The sequence below is a fragment of the Talpa occidentalis genome, unplaced genomic scaffold (assembly GCF_014898055.3).
Source record: "Talpa occidentalis isolate TD23 unplaced genomic scaffold, MPIMG_talOcc4v2.1 talOcc4.3, whole genome shotgun sequence".
NCBI lineage: Eukaryota > Metazoa > Chordata > Mammalia > Eulipotyphla > Talpidae > Talpa > Talpa occidentalis.
Genome location: NW_023603184.1, coordinates 122,263,135 through 122,282,616, shown reverse-complemented (window position 1 = coordinate 122,282,616; position 19,482 = coordinate 122,263,135). Strand labels below are relative to the sequence as shown.

At 35.8% G+C, this 19,482-nt stretch overlaps 1 protein-coding gene across 1 annotated transcript in view; it reads left to right on the top strand.

Annotated features, from left to right (window-relative positions):
* The window catches only part of SATB2 (SATB homeobox 2), a 176,703-nt gene extending 158,270 nt beyond the window's left edge, over nt 1-18,433 (top strand). Inside the window, exon 11 of the mRNA XM_037523776.2 lies at nt 15,330-18,433. Coding sequence (XP_037379673.1) covers nt 15,330-15,791 — 462 coding nt within the window. The 3' untranslated portion in view covers nt 15,792-18,433. The remainder of the gene's footprint in view (nt 1-15,329) is intronic.
* Nucleotides 18,434-19,482: the final 1,049 nt, after the last annotated feature.

Here is a 19,482-nt window from a genome sequence, read left to right as displayed (position 1 = left end):
TGATAATAGAGTTTTGATAGAAGTCTTTGCTCAGTCTGGAATTATAATTCTGACAGAGACCCTGACAAAGCTAAAAACTCTGCTCTTTGTAAGAGTAATTATATAAAAACTTAGGAGCAATATACCTTAAAACAAAAATGTTCTTTAACACTAAAATACTTTTTTTGGTCTCTATAACTAAGAACGAAATGGCTTATATTTAGTTTTTAGATTTTTCTATACTTCCACGATTTATTTAGTTTTAGCTGAGTATTTTTAAGGATAAAATTTGATGAAATTTAAATAAGCTTCATAGACTCCAGGCAGAAAGCAGTTTCCACTGCTAACATTTTAGAACATTTGCCTTTTACACTTTGGATTGTGTGGTGTCCGAACTATTCTGGTTGAATCAAAATGGGGGCAAAACTACAAATTTTGAATTAGTTTTGTTACTTTTTTTTTGGCATTGTTGGTTTTCCACACATGGGTCAACACCATTTTACTCCAAGAATAGTCATTTTGGCTTTTAACGGTTACTGTGGCAGAGAACTACTCCAGTGCTTTCCCTCCACAATTTATTCAGTTGACAGCCATTACCATTTGAAACTTTTATTGTGACACATGTGATCCATTTTTAAGCAAATCCATCTAGCCTTTTTTTTTTTAAAGGTTCTCTTTGTCTTATACAGATTCTCATTGTTATTTATTGTTTTGCTGTTTTGCCTCCAGCAGCTTTTCTTGTCATAGAAACTGTTTGCAGACCTTTTGAGTTCTGTTGAATAGTACAAATGTTTGTGCAGATTAGGAGAGAGGAAGTGAAACAAACTGATGAGTATATCAGTTTTTACCCCTGAAAATAATAGTGCCCTAAATGTATGTCCAAATGGCAGTAGTTTTGAATCAGTTAATTTTTTTGGATACCATTTTATAGTATTGTTAACCTACACAAAGTCTATGTGTGCCTCTAATAGGTTATTACAAATTATTGTAATTTGACTCTTTTGGGTAATAAGTGTATTTTTAATGAGTGGACTTAACCACCCACTCTCAGCCTCCACCCTCTATTGCTATTAGAACTCTTTGAAATTTTAAGCCTTTTGGTCTGTATAGCGTGGCTATTACCAGTAGCAAGTTTCCTGGAAATTCTAGGATAAATTTGAAGTTTCTACTACTCACTGAAAACACAGTGCCTTATTCTGTACAAAGTGCTGAGTGTGCGGAGATTTATGAGCAAGAATTTACTCCCAAGAGCCCACACTATAATATAGTATCTAAGTGAATATAAGGAAAGGAGAACAGGAGCGCATGTGACCCAAACCAGAAGTCTTTCAAGGTGCTAACAGGGGCTTTTCTGGTAAGGGGGAGAGTAGAAGCAGAGACACAGAGGACAGAGGGACAAAATAGCATCAAAGTGGAGGCTACAGCTTTAGTCAGTGGAGGCCAGCCCAAAAGACTGAAGGTGAGGAGCAAGGAGGGGGAAGGGGTACAAGCTGCTGCTGGTCACAGAGACTTGACAACTCTGAAGACCCCTGAATGCCTTTTGGGAGGAAGTCATAGCAATTAGGCCATAGATAATAAAGATCTGAATAACAGTGATGGGGGTATACATGGAGAGGAGGAAATTAATCCAATAACTATTTGAAAGGAATAATCAGTGACATATGAGATTGAATAAATGTGGAGGTTTGAGGAGAAAGAGTAAAACTCAGATCCTGGCTGGAGCAACTTGAGTAACAGGGTCTTTGAGCATCAATGGAGAGCACTAATGATTAATTCTCTGCTAATGTCATTTGTAAGTTTGTTTGTTTTGTACTGAGTTTTCAACTATTAAATTAAATCCACCCCAAAGCAAATTCACATTTGAAAGTATAATGATTTGACAGTTCTGGTTTCTGAGGACGACCTACATTGGGTAAGCAAATATGCTAAGGAAAGCCAAGACAACGTGGCATAAAGACAAAATTGGGCTTGTTTTGTGAGTCTCAGTAGATAAGGATTCTGCATGACCAGCCTCATGGGAGTATAATGGTTCATCTACAGTTGGGAGATTTGAATCTTTCCAGATGGAAAGGGAATCTCCAAATCCAGTTATGCTGTCCAAGGGGACTGGGAACTGAGATTTATCTTCTCAGGGACTATCTTTGGTATGGTGAGGCTCATTTTCTTGAGGAAATCATGGTCTATATAAGAGTTTCTGGTCTTTCTGCTTTTCTATACATACCACAAAGTTAAGAGAAAAAAATTTCCTCATATTTAATTTCAGTTAATAAGGCCATTGATGTAGAAGATGTAAAACCAGTCTCTTCATAATGAATTACAAGTGGTTTAGAACTTAAAAGAATACTCAAGAATTAACCTTTGGGAAGATTTATCTCACGTCACATAATTTTTCCCTAATCTTTTCATCCTGAAAGAAAACTAAATCAAGGAAACCAGTCTCTGATAAATTTAATGAAGTTGAAAACTTGTTTTCCAGAATCAAAAAGAAGAGCATTTAAATTATTTAAGGAGAAAGGGTGTTTAGATTAGTTTCTTTACTGTGTTTGATAACTTCTCATTTGATACCTTTGTGTGCTAACCCCCCAGGAATCTTTGCAGCCACGTACTAGAGATCTATGGCCTCTACCTCACAGTTTGAGGAGAAAACTCTTCTTTGATCATTGCCTTTGTTTACCCAGTTTGGACTTTAGGGTATAATAAACCATAATATGTCAGTGGCGTGGTAATGGTAGATATTTTGTTTTCTTCCAGAGTGGTTGATTATAATGCACTGCCTAGGATTTGCTTTCTATAAAAGGAATATTTCTACTTTTATGTGTTTGATTCACACAGTGCAGTTTTTTCAAGTCCTGTTATTAAGTGGTTACATCTAGAGAGCAAAAAATATGCTGAGGTAGTATTTTATTGGTGAACATCTAATATTTTCACTAACCATAACTGTCAGATTGTTCTGACTTCTGAGTGCCCCAACTGTAAAAATTATACAGAAAATGTAGCCTATCATGGGGTTCTAAATAGCCCCATGGGAGGCCACAAGCACATGGGTTACCTTCTTTTTTCTTCCCCTCCCCACCCTGAGTAAAGAATCTAATCCAAACACCCTTTTTCCTTAAATAATTTAAACCCTCTTTAAGAAGCTGCAAAACAGCATAACTGCAACATCACCAGTGCCATCTCAATTATGGGGATTTTGTATCTTAAACTGAATCTTGGCTCAGTTTTATCAGTCTTTCTTGTGCTAGCAAATTTTGACAAAATTGGGTATATACTTTTTTAAAAATGGTTCATGGAGATAGAAACAGTAAAAATCCCTTTATAACCCACTCAAAATTAGCATTTGGGAGAGGAATTTCTCCATAATGTATTCTAATTCCTCCTAACTTAATTGTTGTCTTCACTTTTAACCCTAAATTTAAAATATTGAATAGTATCCTCTGTCATCTTTTGTGTTATTTTTATGTTTTAATTGGAGGGTGTTTATTCACACCAAAATGAATTTGTGCTCAAAACTTAAATTTAAAACACATTTTTATATTTTTCTCCATTTACAACTAAATGGCAGTAAGAACATGTGTGTTACATGTTAGACTCCTCAGACCTCCTCCTCTGAAGAATAAATGCTACAGTGTTGGCATTGTGAGATTAGTCATTTTTAAGAAACAAGAAGTCCAAAGAGCGTTAAGTGCTTTGAAAATATTCTAGTTATATGATTTCAATAATTATAGAAACTTGAAATATAACCACCAAGTCACATTATATAATCTGTGTGTAAATCTGGAAGAGTAATGCTTTACTTCAATGAAGTTTACATGATTTATTGAAAACCCATGACTTAAACTGTACATAATCCTTTAACCTATGTTATCCTTGTTTCTAGGGTATTCTTTACCAAATAGGTGATTTCAAGTTATTATGTTTGTCACTGAATTTATGAATACTAAGAGATTTGGAAGTGGTTTGAATTCTGACTCCACTGCTTTAATTTAGGAATCATTATTTGTCTTCATTGACACAGTTCTTGAACTCTCTGCATGATATCTATTGTAAAAAAGTATCTATCCTCTACCTCCATTTACTTAACTGGTTTCATTTAAAAGGAATCAAAACTGTGCTCTGATTAAACCTATTGGATGGAATGTGTATATGTGAAGTAGTCTCTGTATTCCATTCTTTTAAGCTTACCTTGAATCTTTTAAAAACTAAATTTCAGAGCTCACTGAATCATGTATTACTGGCATTTTATGAAGTTGTTTTCATTCGAGTCACATTTTTACTTCACTTGAGAATTGTTTAGCCAACTGGGTTAACTGTTTAAAAATTCTAATGGACCGTTACCCCGAACATCCCTTTGTACATTTTTCTCTCTTGATTTTTTTGCCATTGATGAGCTGTTATGAATTTCCAAGTTGCCTCTTTTAAGTCCATTATGAATTACTGGTGTTCATGTCATCCTAACCTTCTACCTCTTTATCTGGTTACCTGGTTGTCTGTCTTTCATTTGACTTAAGACCTTCTTCTTTCATATATGTGGACATAAAAGCCACTTTTTTTCTAATTATACCAATGATACAAGTCTGGCATTCATTTAAAAATCAGAATCCCACAGTTAACTGTCAAACTTACCATGTACATGTTATTCTTTACTTATTTTAACTCAAATATAAGGTCTTTAAGGAAACTTTAATATGATCTGTACTTTGAATCAGGTTCTCAAAAGAAAGGTTTTCTTTGTGAATTTTTAAGCTCAGTTTTGTGTTTTGAGGAGACATTGTGAAGCATGGTAGAGGCATAAGGGAACAGGGAGGAAATGAATGTTCAAGGGTATTAGGCAAATGGGGCTGGCGTGGGTGGGCAGGGAGATGGCTTCTGCTGGCCTGCATAGTTCTGAAGAACCTGCTCTTCTAAACCCTCTCATGGATATTGTCTGTCATATTTGTGAAATGGGTTTGGCCTTATTAGGGGTAAATGATCAAATAAACCTATTTATATGATGGTGCCAATGAGGGGAAAGGTATAATTGCCATTAGGTTCTTTTAATGCCCCAACAAGAGAGATGATTGTTTTTTATGTCACAGTAGTGGATATTTGATTGAGATATAGTAATTCATCTAGACCTTGCTAATTTACTGTCTATCAGTTCATCTCCTTATACTGAAGAAGCAACTCACATCTTCAGCATTTGCAGATTCTGGTCATTGCCAGTTGTCAGATTAATGACTGAAACTTTTTTTCCTTTGAGCCAAACCATACCAAAGTTGTTGGTATAGTTGTTCTCAATTTGTTACCAAAGAGGAAATGATATAAGCCAAAGGCTGTTTTAAGAACTATGCTTCCTCCAACCCCCAAGTTTATTTTAACAGATTATTGTGTCACAGTGTTTTTATGCTTTTATCTTTGACCAAAGTGTTTATTTTGAGAAACAATTATTAAACTGCATTAAAAACATACATGATGTTCCAATACCATCTTGGTTACAATATTAAAGGAAACTCAGACTAAGGCTGGATGAAATTGAACACATATTTCCATGTCAGACTTCCTACCATTTTGCTTGTTTGTATTGATTTCTCTTGACATGATCTTCTTTTATTGAGCACTGCTCTTTTTTTTTTATTCTCTCGTTTCTCTTTCTTCTTCTTCTTCTTTTTTTAAAAATCCCCTTCCTATAGCTGTATGAGCTAAGAGCAATTGTAAAAGGAAACCAACTTATATTAAACCTGCCTGAAGTCAAAATGTAATCTAACACCTGTAGTCTGCAATTTGTCATCACTTCATGGATACTTTTTTTTTTTAATAACAGATTTCCTGAGTTTTGACCTTAGGATACTGTATAATCCAAAAAAAGCAACAAAGCTAAACCATGGTTTTTAATAAGTCTTATAATGTTAGGATGTGAAATTATAACCATAAGAGCCAACTCAAGAAACATCATTTGAAGTTAGAAATAATGCTGAGTTGTGTATCTAGGAGAATGTGTTTTGCCTGTGAAATGTCTTTGATAAAGTTAAGGGGCAAGTCATAATGCATGTTTAATTTTCTACACACATTTGCTAAGACCTTCCTAAGTGACTTGGCTCAAGTGAGGATGTTTTTAAATCTCGGGCCCATTTTGAATTTTATAGTAAAGTGCTTGGTTTTCATTAGGAGGAAGACAAGCATATATGTTGAATGTGTTTCTGATAGTGCAGAGTTTCCAAACTTTCTGGTGTCAGGATCCTTTCACTCTTACTGTGGAGAGCTCTAATAAGGTGCTATATACCTACCATGGCTTACTGTATTGGAAATGAATTCTGAGAAAAGTTTATTAATTTTAAAATTATTAATAAATAGCATATTTATAAATGCTATGTACTTTTGGAAAATAGTACAAACAAAATGAGAAGAATACCATTTCTATTTCCCAAACAAAATGAGAAGAATACCATTATTTACTTATTTTTTGGCAAAAATTTTAAATATCTAGCTTAATGTAAAACACCTGGATTCTTATTACTTGCTTCTGCATTCAATATGATACAGTTTTGGTTGAAGTAAATGAGAAAAATGAAGACTCACATAGACTGCAGTTAGAAAAAGAAGGGATATTTTAATGGTTTCCCCAAGTAGTTGTTATTCTCTGATACTATGGCAAAATTCTACAAGTGATCATTTCTTAAACATTAGTTGCATCATGGAATCTAAAATCATATGGATGAACTTTTCATGCTTCCATATTTTGTTACTTTAAAACTCATTGGTCTTTTTTGTACTCTGGATTTCTACATATTCATGATTTTGTAATATCATGCAATGGTCATTTGGAAAATGTTGATGTTCTGAGTTACATACATCTTCCAAGAGCTGGCAACTTTCATTATGTGACATTTTTCATGTAATGGCTAAATCTTTACAAATATCATCAAGAAAGTCCTTAAGTTTTGGAAATTTAGTGTGGCAGCTAGAATTCCAGAATTCTGATTTTTGCTTGACAGGTCAAATTTTATCACTGGCAACAAATACTGTCAAATACCTTCTGTGACGTTATAGGCACAATTCATTATAAAAAAATGTCTGCCAAGTACCCCACCCTGGATAACCATACTTTCTTAGTTGTTCTTTAAATACAACTCACATTCTAACACTGAAGTGCTTTATGTGTACTTCCCATTTTCTCAAACAGAACACTAAAAACAGGTATATTTAAGGAGTAAGTTTAATATAATTTTATTATTACTGCTTCATCAAAGACATCCCTAAACAAAAGTGACATTTTTATGGTGGTGAAGAATACAGTAACTAGTGTGGCTTAGTGCCATCCTTCTGATTTGTACTAACAGCTCATCTTTTCTACTATTGCTTTTGCACCATCAATTTCAGCATGGTCTAAAACGAATGTCTTAGTTTTGTCATGAACATAATTTTGATGTCATGCATCTCTTGATGGGCTACCAAGATTCAGCCAGGGATCCACGGACCATACATTAAAATAATCTACTGATGAAGGATATTCCTAAAAGTATTGCAGGCTCTGTGTATAGGGTGTCACCTCGAATGGGACTATGATTGTGAGCTACAATTCCATGTGACAGATGCTTAAGAGGCAGCTTCACTGTGATAGCTGGCATGTTAGAGAACAAAGATATAGGTAGTATGTGAAAGTGAAAGGAATAAGTAGATTTATTGGTGGATATGCCCATTGTTGATCTATAGATCTCTGGGGTGATAATGGGAGACAAACTTTTGTTACTGATTTGTATAGTAATCATGATTGATGAAAAAAAACTACATAAGGTATTATACTAAACTGATTATACTAAAGTTTCCTTGAGAATATTTTCATTTCTCTTTCCCCACTACCATTCCTTTCAACTCTTTGGCCTTTTCCTCTTGGCCTACCCTCTGCCTCTTTACCTTAGAAATCTGACTCCCTTTATTAGAGTCCTCTAGTTTTCATATAGGCATTTTCTTTCTTGAATCATCTGCTATGTAAATGTCTAATATTTGTCTTTGTCATTCTGACTTGCTTTACTACACAGAATTGCCTCAAATTCCTTCCATTTTGTTAAAGGCAACATTTCATCTTTCTTTATGACTGCATTATATGACATTGTGTGAATGTACCACATCTTTTTGATCCAATCCTCTATCAGTGGGCACTGGATTAGGTTGTTGCCATGTTCTTGCTGTTGTGAATAATGCTGCAACAAATATTGCGGAACATGTAGTTTTTGAGTTGATGGTTTCCTGTTTGAATGAATAGATGTCCAAGAGTGGATGGCTTGGCCAACCAATTGTTCTTATTGCCTGTTAAATATATTTCTCTTGGGAGCTTTAATGGAAAAAATGTTTTCCTTTTTCTGGATCAACTCTTGTATATTCTGTTGTCATAGCTGAGGTAAATTAAACAAGTTAAAGTAGCTCTACTATTAACTGGAAATATATACAGACAAAGTCATTTTCTTGGTTTTATCAACTTCTGTTGATGTGTTTCACCATTTAGGACCTGAATCTTGGGGTGAGGTGCAGTTTTCAGGGTGAAGCTTGTCATAGAGAGGTGATTGTGGCCACTTGGGAAGCTTTTGTTTTAACCTATTACCACACTGGATCTGCCACTCTATATAGTCACCTCTTTAATAATTTCTCATTTTCTCTATATAAAAAAGACCACAAAGTCTTGGCTTATTATAAGTAATCCAGTTCACCTCATAATGATACAGTGAATTATATACTTTCCTAAACTTAATCATTCAAGATCTCACTTCCTTCCCTGTAGGCAAAAACCATTATATTTTATACATGGCTCCAGCTGGTTTTCATTGAGGCCTTCGAAATCTATTTGAACACTGATTTAAGAAGAGCTGCTTTATCTTTCTTAGGCAACTTTTGCCATGGTACAGTTTTGTCCTTGGGTTTTCAAAATTTTCAGTTTTGAAGCTGAGAAACAGCTTGTGTCTGCATTACAAGTGGGCAAGTTGATGTCTTTTTTCAATTTACAACTTTTCCTTCTTCATCACCATCTTCATGACCATTTAGTTTATACATATATGTCATATCTCACCCCAGAGAAATTTCAAGAAATAAATAAGCTTATTCAAATTTTTAACTTCTTATTTGCTTATGTCTTACCCATAACTTATTCATGAATATATAATTGTTGGAGACATGACTCCTTATTAGAGCGTTTTGTAAATGAATAGGTCCAGTTATTATGAGTACATATTTACTCTTTTCATCCAAGGCAGATTGTTTTATCCAAAGCTAATTGTTTTAGACGTGATAAAGAGGACAACCATCAATTAAATGTAAATTAACTGTTCTCTTCAGGATAGAAGAGCCAGTGCATCCTCCTTCTGTTTGTTTTTTGATAGTGTTGCTTAAAATCCACTCCATTGAGAGCCCAGTCTATATAACAAGCTTCTTACTTAGTATGTGGATATGTGAATATTTCTCTTCTCTCTAGTAATTATTTATTTATGCATACAAGAACTGGGATACAGACTAGAGGTGCGGGGGGTAAGAGGATTCACCAGAGACAGAGAGGGGAACAGAACAGGCAGATTGACTGAAGTACACTGCTGAGGGAAGCAGCGGGAGAGTCAGGAGAGGTCTGCGGCGCCATCCCTGGCTGGGGATCAAATTCGTGTTGCAGTGGCTGTGGACAGCTTCATAGGTTGCGTCTTTACCCCTTGTGCCACGAGGAAGGCCCCCTACTGTGTTTTTTAGTAGATCAGATTATATGATTGTGGTTCATTGTAGGGCTTCCCATTACCCTGACATTAGAATGCGAAGGCCCTGGCCTCGTCTCGGTTGTCATTTCTCTCTAGCATATGTCTAATACTACTTTCTGTGATAATGGGAATGAAGTGTATCTGTGCTGTCCAATTTGATATCGTAAAAAGCAGTTTTGGAGCTCTTGAAATATGACTGGTGTGACTGAGGGACTGAGGTGTTACTTTTTTTTATTTTAATTAACTATAAATGTAAATAGCCACATGTGGCTAGCAGCTACCATATTGAGTGGTTCTATCATTGCCTTCCCCTCTGTCCTTCAAATATACCAAGTATATTCCTACCTCTCGGCCTTTTTGGTTACTTTTTCCTTTGTTTGGAATGCTCTTCATGGCTTGGTCCTCACTACCTTCAGGCCTCTAGCCAAATACTGCCTCCCGTAGGAAGCCTTATAAAATAACTTTAAGTCATATTAAGGTAATTATCTAAAGTAACTGCTCCTCCATCACCTCCTTAGGCATCGCTCTATTTTTGCTTATTGTATTTATTGCTACCTGATTTTTTTTTATTCATGGTCTGTGTCCTCTGCTCTGTAATGTTTTTCAATTTTCTTATGTAATCTTACTTATAGAAGGCAGGAGGATATACTATTGAAGGGTATGGAATTTAAAATCAGGCAGATGTGTTTTAGAATCCCAGTCTTGCTACTTATAACAAGCCATGAGGTGTCAAACAAATTGCCTACACTCACTGAACTCTGATTTTTTTCATCATAAAATGATGTAAACATTCCTACCTCCAAGAATACTTTGAAAATAAAATATATTTATAGTATTTAGATCACTCTGGCTCATACTAAGCTTTACATGAATGTTATTACCTATTATTGTTATTACTGATATTGTTGAAGTTACTTAGATATTAAACTTCTGCAAACCCTGTTATGAAGCATCAACAACAAACGCTACAAAAAGGAAGAGACTTATTAAATAAACCTTTTAAAACTCTTTGTCAAAATGATGAGAAGTAATTTATTCAGTACATTAAATTCAGAAGTGATGAGAAAAAAATCAAACCAAAATAGAGCAAGGGTGAATTATCAGGCTTTAGTATGCAAAGGTGAGGTATAAAGGAATGAACAGTTACCTTCACAGAAATATATATTCTGTTACTTGGGAAAATAATGTGAAGAGAGATGATGGTCATCAGGCATAAGAGACTCCTTTTTTGCAATGGAGAAAAAGATGAGGTTGGAAAAATCAGTGAATTTGGGTAGTTTTATGTAAATATCTGGGAAGGTGCTCTGTTAAACTTTAAGAAAACTCCTGATTAAAAAATAAATCAGGGTTTGTGAACTCGTTAAAAAAGAGCATATCTCTATTCATTTGGCAGGGTATCTTATCTCTTGGTCGAAGTAAGTGTAAATTTCGTGATTAAAAAAAAAAACAATCAGCTAGGTACATATTCTTGAATTGTCAAGAAAGTAAAGAAAAAAGGATATGATTCTGCCATTTAGATGGATTTTAGAGGAGAATTTGGATTCATCTTTCAGTCTTGGGAATACCATCATCTGAAGACTCGGCTTTAGTCTACTTTTGTTAAGGACACTTACACCATTAGAAGAAGAGAGTACACAATATTAAGAAGTCCTTGATTCGAAAGCATGCCTATGGAATTGAAACGAGGGAAGGAAGGGGCACTAGGATACAAGAATCTATGCTGAAAGATTATGGTTCTTGGGTGGTGGGAGTGAGGGGGTGACACACATCTGAGGACATGTGAACTTGTTCCCCTAAATCATATTCAGTGTTGTAAACCAATGTTACCTCAATAAAGGAGGAGTAAAAAAAAAATCCTTGATTGTCATTATAATAAGCGACTGCAATTGACTTGTGAGGACATATATGCAGTTCTTTTTGCTAGAGTTGTCTTAACTCTCTACCCAACTGAAGATAGTTGGGATAGATAACTTGGGGAATTTTTTAATCTTTTAGATATTATGTATAGCATGGTTGAAGGGGAATTTTAGCCAAAGAAAGGTGGTAGAGTAACTGAAAAACCGCAAGCAAGCTCCATTGGTAATTTGTAAGAATTTCACTTTATATGGCTCATTTTGTCACGCTGCGTTTTGACTACTCTTTCCTTATCTGCTTGAAGGTGCCACTTAACCTTCTTCCTGTAAATATAGTCATTCTGCCAAGTCACTGTAGAGTACTATCTCATAGGGCATGTCTATTGCTATTACTTGTCTGAGTAACAGCAACATGTTTCTGAGAGGCAACATGTTTCTAGTTTGTTCTAGTGCTTGATACAAATAGCACCTCCATGAGGAGCAGGGAGGATTAAATAAATCAATCCATGCAAACATCTGAGAATTGCTTGGCACAGAGAATCAGTTTTCAGTAAGTGGTAGCTATTATTGCTGTTTCTTTATTTCATGTGACTTTCCTATATGCACATATTACTACCGCTAAGTTCTAAGGAAGAGGGGACGTGTAGCATGCCAATTGGTTGGCCCAAAGAAGAACAAACCCTATCATGCAGAAAGATTATAGTAACTTCAAAGTTTAGTTTTGGAAAATCTCTAAGTCTAACCAAGGCACAATGGAAAACTCCTAAAGAACCAATCTAATTATTTAATTAAATGGAACCATTATACTCACTTTTACTACAGAAGGCAAACATGATTTAGAAAATGGGGCATTTGAATTCTCTTTTGTTTTCCAATTTAAGCAACTGCTCTAATAGGGGGTACTTGTGCTTGAGTATATGTTCTTCAAGTATCTAGTCCATCATGATTTCAGTCTCTTTCCCTTCTTCCTTCCCTCTCTCCGCCTCTCTTTATGCCTGCCAAAACCCAAAATCTTTACCTGTTGACCAAAGGGTTCATGCTCACAATGCTCAAGCTTCCCAGATATGACCTCTCTGAGTAAATATCTTCCTGCCTTTGAAGGTGACAGGAGCAGGGCAGACCCACCATGCCATCCTCCTTTACCTACTGGCTCTCACTCTTTTGCTGATGCCAGCTTACCAAGTCAACCACAGGAGTTTACTTCTTAATTGAAAGTGGTAACAAAATGCCAAGAACATTCACTTCAATTGGTCAACATTATGTGGACCATTAGTATCACTATTTATGGTCCTGTGTTTTAGATTTCTTTCTGCTACCAGCTGTCTGATTATCTTGGTTGGTATTGTTATTTGCATTGATTAACTTTTGATTATTATTATTATTTGAAAATTCTATTTATTGTTACCTCTATTGTTGCCTTCTATTATTGTTACCGTATTTATTGTTACCTATTTTTTTTAAATTTTATGTAAAACACTGACATTTTCACATTGGTGAAAAATCAGTTTTTCTTAACTTCATATAGGTGGCAGAGATTTTTTTTTTTGTCTTAAACTCTTGCTTTGATATTGATGTTTTGTAGCTAAAATAATGTGTTATATGGTGTGTGATGATGCTAGTGTGGGACGGTGCTGGAGTCATTCTTTCACGTAAATAAACATATTTTCTTCTACACTGATTTCTCCCTGAACTTTGGAAAATATTTGTTACTCTAATATAGAAAAAATCACATAAAAACAGGAAAGAAAGCTTAAAGAAAAATGTATATTTTTAAAAAAGTGAAATAACATTATTTTTAATGATTTGAAAGGATTCAAGAAATTAGACACTGATCTGGATATAGGAAATGTGGTCTTCTTCCTTGGAGTCGATATAACCCTTTTTAATATGACCCTTCACTGTTGCCTTTAGTTAGGTTATATTACTGCTGATGTTGGAAGGTGCAGGCAGTGACTGAGGTTCCTCTTGGAAACCCCATGCTCCCTGTTCCCTTCTCCATGAAGCCCTTCTCACATAGACCTATGATTGGGGCAGATACAAGTGGTCTGGCAGTCTCACTATTGCTGTGTCTTTCTTTAGTCAGATTCAAGTTCATAAAGATTAAAATGGCAAACTATGTCACGTAGAGGTGATAATTAAGAAGCAATTATAAAGATCAAGAATAAGCTTGCCAAACTAGTGTCAAATGATCAACTACAACAATTTAATAACCAGTCTGATGTCCTTTATTCAATGGAAAGCAATCCATGGGTTGGGGGAATACAGGGCCTTGCACCTCACAAGCAAAAGAGCTGTCTTTTCAAGGGATTTTGTTCAAGCATTAGAAGCAGCAACATGGATGCAGCATGACTGACTGGGGTTGCATTTTTTACCTATTTTGGAAAATGAGGCAACAAGGAAATAAGTGAGGAGCTCAAAGTTGACTTGGTATTTGGGGCTTGGCTGACTGGACATATATGTGACATTTATGACCAGCTGGAACATTATGGGAGCATGAAAGTTTGGTTTCCTAACATGGTACCAAGGGAAGAAATCACTCCATCTTGGATTCAGAAGTTTATTTCAACACTTGAGTTGTTTTATTTTTCAGTTTTTAATGAGTGGGGCAATAGGTAGAAATAAAAGAGAAATTTAAGTACAACAACTAGAAAACCTTGACGTTAAGGATAAAAAAACCTCTGAAGTATGTGCAAAAGAGGGTTAGTAGTTTATAGTTTGACTAACCTTTGATTTAAAGTAAGCACTGATCTTTACATGCATTTGCCATTTAATCTTAGCATTCCTAGGAAGTCAATGTCTTTCACTTCTTTCGTAGATAAAAAAGTTTAGATTTTAAATGTTCAGTGTCTTGCACAAATGTTCAGTGTCTTAGACACCCAGCTAAGTGGAAGAGTCTGGTCTTGAATCCATGTGATCTGACCATAGAGCCTCCTTTTCCTTGTAGGTTCAGTTTTTTTGTCATTAGCTTGCAGAGTTGGGGCATATCATGCTGGTTCACAGCAAGGGAGATTCTGGACCCAGTTTAAAATCAAATAACCGTTTGTAACATGACTTCTTTGTGGCTCAGAATATATATGTTAGCAGACATCACTGTTACTAGTTTCTTGTTTTGTAGATGAGATTTAGAATCTCCAGAAGCGACTTTCAAGTTTTCCAAAGACAACAATTTATATTGACACCATATGTGTCAATACATATTTTCAACACATATTTTCAGAGGGATGATTGCTTTTTGTTGTGATAGGAACTTTGTTGCCACTTTGTGGAGTGAACGATGAGGGACACAGCAGTCATGGAGCAGGTTTGCAAGGCAAAACTATGCTACTTGAGCAGAAATTCTTGTGCCGTTTATTGACAGCATACAGGCTAGTAAAAGCTGATCATGCAACAGTGGTATGAGGAATAAGGTCCAGAGGTTGGGATAGGAATGGGAGACAAAGTTTTACGTGGAGCAGAGAATGGGGCCATCGTTACCATGCGTCAAGAGACATTTGCGTCAGCAAAGTATTTGATGTTATCACTGGCAGAGTTATCCCGAGACCACCATGGAGATAGTCACATAATCAGGTTAACAGCGGCCTAGGCGTTCCCAGGCCTGCCTTGTAGATAATAGGTAGTCAAGGAATGTTCCACTGTGATTTGTAGATAGCAAATAGGTCACATTTGTACATGAGTGGCAAGCAAGTAGCCAGCTCACAGGAACCCACAGCTTTTGAAATGTGAAATAGTGAGTCAGACATTAACATTTCGTTTTCGTTTTTGTTTTTGTTTTTTTAATTTTAATTATCAGGTCCTTCATAGACAGCAGTCTCAGCCACCCAAGGAGAGTTCCCCTCCCAGAGAAGAAGCGCCTCCCCCACCTCCTCCAACTGAAGACAGTTGTGCCAAAAAGCCCAGGTCTCGCACAAAGATCTCCTTAGAAGCTCTGGGGATCCTCCAAAGCTTTATTCATGATGTGGGCCTGTATCCTGATCAGGAGGCGATCCACACTCTTTCTGCCCAGCTGGATCTCCCCAAACACACCATCATCAAGTTCTTCCAGAACCAGCGGTACCACGTAAAGCATCACGGGAAGCTCAAGGAGCACCTCGGTTCTGCAGTGGACGTGGCGGAGTATAAGGATGAGGAGCTGCTGACAGAGTCAGAGGAGAATGACAGTGAGGAAGGCTCGGAGGAGATGTACAAAGTGGAAGCCGAGGAGGAAAGTGCTGAGAAAAGCAAGGCTGCACCCTCTGAAATCGACCAGAGATAATGTGAACTCCTACCAGGCAAAGCAATACATCGGTCCAAGGATTTTCTGTTTTACTTTCTTTAAAAGATTTTTTTACTTTATTTTATTTTTTGTCTTTTTTTTGTTTTTCTTACCTTTTATGACATTTCTTTGTTGCACAGGATACACCTGTAGACTGAATAAGTTCAGTATTTCCGAATTAGACATCACCTTGGCAAAGACATTAAAGTGTTACACTTTTACAGTTGACTGGATCACAGTAATTATAATCACGGAGACTCTGCCTTCATTATTCTTGCACTTATGGAAGTGACATCAGGCAAGTTCCAGGATGAAAAGACCTACGAAATAAATGAAGGAAGCTACAAGTGTGTGTATATGTATATGTATATATCTATATATTTACATATATATATTAAAATTGCATGGGACAGAGAACTTTACAATCTGAAAGAATAGACTGTGAAATGAGTTCTTAAAGAAGAGACTTGTTTATGTATTAAAAAAAAACCACTTCACAGTGAGTCGCTTTGGCTTTTTGATAAACTGCGGCCTGCTCTCAGGGTGGGGTGACTATTTTTGAATTCCTATTTATTTTCTGTGTTTGTCCCTGATTTTTTTTTTAATTCTATTGCTTCCTATCTGGCAGCTTGATGGGTAATTTTTGAGGTATGTATTTAACAAAATAAATCAACACTGCCAAAAAAAAAAAAAAAAAAAAGAAAGTAAAGTTAAAAAAAAAAATCAGGGCACCTTAAAATGATACATGTCAAATTTTTCTTAAAGACACAATGCACACTTAAAATGACTCAATATGTTCCGTTATTCAACTTGTCATTACTGTAGTGAACAGATGTATTTCTGTGGAATTCCAAATGAGTAAGACTGAAATTCAGTACAGAGAAAACTTGTCCATTGGTGCAGTCTTGATAAAATGGTTGGACATATGCAATTCATGATATGAGCCACATTTTATTGTGAAATTTATTTACCTGCTCGTGGCTTCAAATCTTAAAATTAACAAGCGTGCTCATTTAAAAGTTGTTTATTGTTGCTTTTTTTGGTTCTGTTTTTTTAATAGAAAATAGTTCAATGTAATACTAAGTTAGAACTAATAAGAAGTTGCTGCCCAGTTACAGGGGCTCCCTCTCAAATAAATCTCCATCCTTCAGTCTCCCAAAAGACAGTTCTCACTTCTGTTTCACTTTGGGTTTCCTCTTCTTTCTACACATTCCATCCAGCTGACGAGTCTCTGGTCTTGCAAGCCTCATCCCTTCCCTGGCATGGCAGCCCTCACGAGAACCTTTTTGAATCATTGTGCAGCTCCAGGCAATAGAGTCAGCGAAGCGATTTCAGTGGAATCACCTACTCCTCATAAACGGAAACATTTTCCCAGCTACCTACATAGCAATTACCTTACATAAAGCAGAACTAATGCCGACTGGCTGGTGAGCAGAATGAGCATTAAAGCTGCAATCTACTATAGTTCTTCAAATCTCCTTTAGCTTTCTATCAGAAACACCAGGAGCATTACTTCCCATTTCTACTTAGAATAATTGCAGGAGGAGACCTCGCCTTCTTCAAATCTGTGCTTCAAAGTGGCCATCAAACAGTCCCATACGTTTGGATTTGTTTTTGTTTTGTTTTGTTTTGTTTTGTTTTGTTTTTTGAGTTGTGCTTTCATGCAACCTTGTCAAAGACCTCATGCAATATCACTTTGAAAGTTATTTTCTGTTTACTACACAAGCATTGTAATATAACTGTTAATACTATTTATATATTTGAAAGGTATAAAAGGTAGGAGTTAAAAAAAAAACCTCTATGTGTAGATATTAACTCAGAACTTACAATATACAGGGAGAAGACATGTTGCAATACAAGCTAATTCTAGCTGCTCAGTAACCTCTGGAGTTTTTAAAGGGACATTTTCCTGTACTTTTTCAAATAATGATGTTTAAAAAATTATCTTGACCCGAGTGTCATACCTTTGCAAAAGGATGGTGGTTTGCAGATAAGCCCTGGGCCCATCCTTCCTGTTTCTGTAGTATGCTGCAGCTTTAATCAGAAAGTCCATGGTCGCTGCTTCCTGATCTCCGAGTTACTCTTTCCAAATTGTCTTCTTACACTGTTGCTGAAGGTCACTCTGTTCATGTAATGGAAACTGATTTTGCCAAGCTCTTACAAGGTGGTTCATCTATCGATGGCATCCGCATTTGGTATCTTTTACACTTCAACCAAAAATTTATTAGGTATTTTTCAATGCTAAGTCTTGCCTTTTATTTTTTAATTTCACTGCCAAGTTTGCAGTGGTTCTAAGTGAATCTGTGGGCATTTTAGCCTGTGGTCTTGCCAGATCTTTGCGAATTACAATGCATATATGTCTATTTATTCAATATCTGTCATATAATATCTATTTGGAAGAAGAAACTTTCTCTTGTAGTGCCTCTTGACAAAGCACAATTTCCCGCTTTTTTTTTTTTTTTTTTTGTGAAATGAAAAACAAATTGTGTTTTATTGCGGTATCAACAATGTGAATAAGGATTAACATATTGTAAATGTTCTTTTTTCCATGTAAATCAACTATCTTTGTTATCACTAAGTGATAATTAATTTTTAACTTATGTGCATTGTTAGGCTGTTAGAATTTTTTGGTTGTTAAAATAAAACGCATTCAATAAACATGACTTTGTTTGTCAAGTATTTTCCTGGACGTTGCCTTCTTTCCCATTTAAGTTTTCATGTAGAGGGAGATCTTGTGGGTGAAAGGAAAATTCATTCACTTATTTTCTAAATAAGATAAGATAGCAGACCCCACAATTACAGATGTTTGAGTCCTGCACGCTGCATGGATTTAATTATACATGTGAATGTGTGTGAATCTCTGTTTATAAATGCACGCATGCTCATATCCTGGAGCCAGCAACAGGGAGAGTCATTTTTATCCAAAGATTTTTGTCGTATACAAACAAAACTCAAATGTATTAAGATATATGTATGTATGGGCTTGCTTCTTTATTTTTCTAGTGAATATTTTCTGTTTATAATTAAGAAACCACAAATGACTGCATGTCAGGAAACTTTTGGAGTGCATATGTCCATGGTTAATGGACATAAAAAAGTCTTTTATATTTAGAGCTGGGTACCATAATGTGTGCGTAGAGGAATGCCGGAAGGATTGATGTATCTGAGAAATGTGTGAAAATGATTTTTTTGAAAGTGCTTACAATGGAAAAAATTGCTCAAAGGACTAAAGTTATTAAGGAAGAAGCAAGTGCTTAGCTACAGAATTGGCAAAGAGAAAGTCAATTAAGAAATGATTTTGTTTTCTCTTGATAAATTGTCTTTCCTGGATTGTTCCTTTTTTCTTTTGCATTGTAATTTTTCTTTTCTTTCTTCCTTAGTTTCACTTGTTATTTTTTTTTTTTCCATGATGGTTAACAGCTCAGGATACACATAGATATTGTTTTAAGGACAGTTTGTAGAAACTGCATGTTCTCCAAAAGGCAGACTCCCAGCACAGAGAGCTGAAGTTTTTCAAGAACAGAGGCTCAATATGAGGTGGATTCATGTAAATAAATCCAACATTTGGGGTCAAGGAGGGAGGTACTTGTGGTCATCTGATTCTTAGCACATGCATGAGATGGTGTTTGTAGGGGTCACACTTCACTGGAGGTCAGACACTGAAGAGTGGAGTCTGCTCACAGAAGCATTG